The sequence below is a fragment of the Eimeria tenella genome, genomic scaffold (genome assembly GCF_000499545.2).
Source record: "Eimeria tenella Houghton genomic scaffold, Eth_scaff799, whole genome shotgun sequence".
Lineage (NCBI taxonomy): Eukaryota > Apicomplexa > Conoidasida > Eucoccidiorida > Eimeriidae > Eimeria > Eimeria tenella.
The window spans coordinates 1-4,819 of NW_013545913.1; the positions used below are offsets into that span (position 1 = coordinate 1).

The following is a 4,819-nucleotide window of genomic DNA, read 5'->3' on the forward strand; positions in this document are numbered from 1 at the left end:
AAAGGAGGTTTAGGCTTCAGGGTTTGGGGTTTAGGGTTTAGGGTTTAGGGTTTGGGGTTTTTGTAGTTGAGCGGCAAACGGCATTAGGTGGAACTAGAGATACAAAGTAGCTGCCGCTGGCCGAGGGCGTTCTCTAAACCCTAAACCCTAAACCCTAGAGGCGGGAGACTCGATGTAACTGGCGGCCGTGGCGGGTAAATCAGGGTTTAGGGTTTAGGGTTCAGAGTTGCTGCTGCTGGAGTGGATTGGAAATAAGATTTAAACTTGTTTTTAAACATTTGAAAAAGTTCTATTATTATTTTGCTGCTGCAGTTATACGGCAGAACCAGCTGCTGCATCTCAAGACGAGTTCAGTTCGCCGCCATCGTCGAGGGTTTAGGGTTTAGGGTTTAGGGTTTAGAGCGCAGGGATTAGGGTTTAGGGTTTAGCGTTTGAAACGCAGTGAGACTGAAGATTTAGTTTCCATGGAGGAAGGTTTAGAGCCAGAGGCTACGGTTTGAGTGCAGGCTAGGGGCTGAGGGTTTAGGGTTTAGGGTTTAGAGTTTAGGCTGCTGCTGCGGACCAGCAGGGGCTGCGCGTGTTGCTGCTTGGCGGGGTGTACGTCCACTAAGTTGTCGAAATTTGAGTTTATTTGTTCATTTGAATCTCATTTTTAACTTTTTAATTCAGCAGCAGCAGCAGCAGCAGCAGCAGACCAGCAGCAGCAGCAGCAGCTGCAGCAGCGGCTGTCTGGTGTCTTGTGTCTCTACACCCCGCCGCACTAGTCTCGTTTTGCTGAAAGTTTTCTTTTATATTTCAATGAATGAATTTTAAAATTAAAATAAAACCCTGAACGCCCGAGAGGGCGGCAGCAGCAGCAGAGCAGCAGCAGCAGCAGCAGCAGCCTTGACGCGGTACAGCGCCTGACCATGCGGGCTGTGTGTCAGTTTTTATGTGTGCTGCAGCTGCTGCTGCTGCAGCAGCTGCACCCAGCAGCAGCAGCAGCAGCAGCAGCAGAGGACGCGGACGCACCAACTAGTCCGCGGGACGATGCTGCACTCTACGAAGCAGCAGCAGCAGTAGTAGCAGCAGCAGGAGCAGCAGGAGATTCTGCGCTGCGTCACTCGGTGTCTCGCGGCCGAGCAGCTAACAAAGCAGCAGCAGCAGCAGCAGCAGCAGCAGCAGTAGCAGCAGCGGGAGAGCCCGCACACTCGAAGGAGGCGAAGCCCGTGCTGCAAAGCAACAACAGCAGCCACCGCAGCAGCACCAACGGCAGCATGTGGAGAAGCAGCAGCAGGAGAAGGAGCCGCAGCAGCCGCAGCAGCAGCAGCAGCAGCAACGTGGGGGCCCGGCTGCAGCAAACAGCAGAAAGGGTTTACCGGCTGCTGGTGGTTTTGGGGCTTTTCTTCGCGCTGTGCGTTTTGCTGCGGGAGCAGCGGGAAGTTGAGAAGTTGAAGAGAAAAAAAAGCAAAAGTGGAATTAATTTAATTCCGAAAGAAGAAAACAAATAAACAAACCTAAATGCATTTATTCATTTCAAAAAGGGAAAAAAAAACCGAGAAAAAATTCCATTTTTAACTTTGTTTCGAAAAAACGAAAATACAAAGCCCCAAGAAAACGCATGCATGCATGCATGCCTGCATGCATGCATGCATGCAGGCAGCAGATTCAGTACGGCTGCACCCGCAGCAGCAGCACCAGCAGCAGCAGCAGCAACAGCAGCAGCAGCAACAGCAGCAGCAGCAGCAGCAGCGGCGGCGGCGTTTTTCCTGGGGTTCTGTTTTCTCGCGAGAAGTAGTTAGTGGATTATTATTTAGAATTGTAAAAAGTGTAGAATGGATTTATTTTTAATCAAGTTAAATGATTAATTAATTAATTTAATTCAATTAATTTATTAATTAATTAAATTAATTAATTAATTAATTAATTAATTAATTAGTTAGTTATTATTTGTTAGTGGTTTTTCTTTATTTGGTTTTTGCCAGTTTGCTGCTGCTGCATTTCTGTCTTTTCTTTTTTCGGTTTTCTCCGACTCAAAACTTCTCGTTTAAATAGATAACTACATTAAATAATTAAATTAAATTAAATAATTAAATTAATCAAATAATTAATTTAAATTAGATAATTAATTTAAAATTAGATAATTAAAATAATTCATTTCAAAATAAAATATTTCATTTCAAAACAAAATTTTATTTCATTTCAATCGGAAGTTGTTTACTTTTCCCAGGGACAGAGACAAAAACCTGCTGCTGCTGCTGTTGCTGCTGCTGCTGCTGTTGCTGCTGCTGGGGGTACACCACGCAGTGCTGCTGCGGCTCTTGCTGCTGCGGTTGTTGCTGCTGCTGCGGTTGTTCCTACTGCTGGTGTTGCTGCTGGTGTTGCTGCTGCTGCTGCAGGAACACAGCGCACTGCTGCTGCTGCTACTGCTGCTGCCTGTTTGTTATTCTACTGGAATTGTCTCGAATCTCTCAAAGATAAAAAAGAGAAAACAAATAAGAATAGTTTTTTGTTTATTCTTTTTTATTTTATTTTTTACAAAAATACTTTTGATTGTTTTCGGAATTTAAAATTTATTTTCAAAAAATCCTTTTTCGCCTTTGCTGCAGTTCTAAACTTTCTTGTAAATTCATTTATCATTTTTTGTCTTTTATTTTATTTATTGTTCATTTGTTATTTATTTATTTATTATTTATTTATTATTTATTATTTATTATTTATTTATTTATTTATTTACTTGTTCTCTTGTTTTTTGTTCCATTCCTTTTGTTTTCTTTTCTGCTTTTGCATTTCGGTCTTTTTCATTCTTCTTTACTTTTGTTTTATTTATTTTTTTTAATTCTTTTTATTTATTTTTTTAAATTTATTCCTTTTTATTTGTTCGTTTATTTATTCTCTTTATTTTTCATTTTATTTATTCTTTTATTTATTCTTTTCTCTCTTCATTTTATTTATTCTTTATTTATTTTATTTGTTCCTTATTTCTTTTATTTGTTCTTTTTATTTTTCTTTTTGAAATTCTTTTTTTTATTTTTCGTTTTTCGCCTTCACTTGCTGTGTACGTACACCTCAAACAATTGAACTTCGTTTCTTCGGCTCTTCCAAATTCATTTATTTTTAATTTTAATTTTAATTTTAATTTTGAATTTATTGTTCTATATTTCAGATGCAGCTTCTGCTGCTCAGAAGTGCGTTTTCTGAAGTGCATTTGCTGCTGCAGCAAAGCATTTACTGCAGCAGCAAAACATTTGCTGCTGCAGCAAAATATTTGCTGCAGCAAAACGTTGCTTATTAGGAAAAGCTTTTAAGCAAAACGCTGCTGCCAAATAGTTCTGTTTGGCATTGCTGCCAGTGCCTTTCTCTGATTCAATTCTATTTGCGTTGCTGCTGCTGCAGCAGCTGCTGCTGCAGCTAATGCTGCATCTGCTGCTGCTGCAGCTACCACTGCTGCAGGAGCTGCTGCTGCAGCAGCGGCGATAGCCCCAGAGATAAGGGCAGGAGTGGCGCACTGCGGATTATGAATTTAGTTTATTCTTTTTAAAAGAGACGAGTTAGACGGAAGGAAATGTTGCAGGATCTGAAGAAATATAGAATCTAATTTGTGAAGTTGTTGTTGCTTTGAGGTGAAGCCTAATGGTGTAAAGTAATGCGGGAGTTTTAATTTGAGAAGCTGCTTCCGCAGGCTGCAGCTGCTGCTGCTGCAGCAGCTGCAGCTGTTGCTGCTGCTGCAGCAGCGCGACGCCGTGGGGCGTTTTGGGGGCTCGACGGCTCAAGTTTTGAGATTCAAATGTACTTACTTATATTTAAAAAGCAAGGTAAACAAAGGGGCGGAAAAAGGGGAAAATTAACGGCAGCAGCAGCAGCAGATCGCTGCAGCGCTGCCGACGGCCAGCTGCTGCCGAGCCACTTGCTGCAGTGTTGCGGTGCGACAGCAGCAAAAAGGCCCCCCGGAGAAGCAGCAATTTAATTATTTGAGTTAACTGGCTTTTTGCTGCTTTAAAAAGAGGGATTAGCTGCTGCTGCAGGGCGGAAAACTTGGAAGTAGCAGCAGCAGCAGCAGCAGCGGCGGCGGCGGCCCGTCAAGTGCAGCAGCAGCTAGTGGGAGCTCCCCCGCTGCTGCTGTTTTGTTGAAATTCGGGCAAATAAATTCGCAAAAGCAGCAAAAGAAAAATAAAAGTTGAAAAGAAACAAAAGACAAAAAGAGGGCTCGTGGCTCGCTGCTTCGTGCGTCGGCAGCAGCAGCAGCAGCAGCAGCGGCGGCGGCGGCAGCAGCAGCAGCAACGGCAGGAGTAGTTGAGGCTTAAAACCCATCCTTCTGCTCCTTTTTCGAGGCCGATTTTGGTTTTGACTTTCTTTGCAGCTTTAAAAGGACATTTAGGTCTCCAAAACCCTCAAAAAGGGTTCCGCGCGAACAGCTACCTGGCGCTGCGCCTTCGGCGGCCGACGCCTGCAGCCAAGCCGCAGGGGGCCCCCCCGGGGACCCTCTCCAGGACAGGGGCCCCCCTGTGGCTGTTTGTGTCTCTCTGGAGTTTGGGGGTCAGTGTGCGTGTTTGGGTGCCTCGCGTTGAGGCAGCTGCAGCAGCAGCAGCAGCAGCAGCGGCAGCCGCCGCCGCCGGCGCAGCGGACGGGCCGCGGGCGCGTCGCTGCAGCAGGCGCAGCAGCAGCAGCAGCGGCGCCCCGGCGGGACTTTTTGCAGGGCAGCGCAGGGGAGGAGTGGCTGTGGAGGGCCCCTCGGCAGCAGCAGGGGCGCAGCCCGCACGGCGTGGGCGGCAGCAGCAGCAGCAGCAGCAGCAGCAGCAGCAGCAGCAGCAGCGGCAGCGGCAGCAGGGGCAGCGGGGGG

The 4,819-nt window shown here is 45.8% G+C and overlaps 1 protein-coding gene across 1 annotated transcript; it reads left to right on the plus strand.

Annotated features, from left to right (window-relative positions):
* Positions 1-908: 908 nt before the first annotated feature.
* On the plus strand, positions 909-1,490 carry ETH_00002355 (uncharacterized protein; the record flags this gene model as incomplete). The annotated part of the gene is made up of 1 exon (XM_013380678.1): positions 909-1,490. One exon carries the CDS (start codon positions 909-911, stop codon positions 1,488-1,490), a length of 582 nt encoding a protein of 193 aa, XP_013236132.1.
* Positions 1,491-4,819: the final 3,329 nt, after the last annotated feature.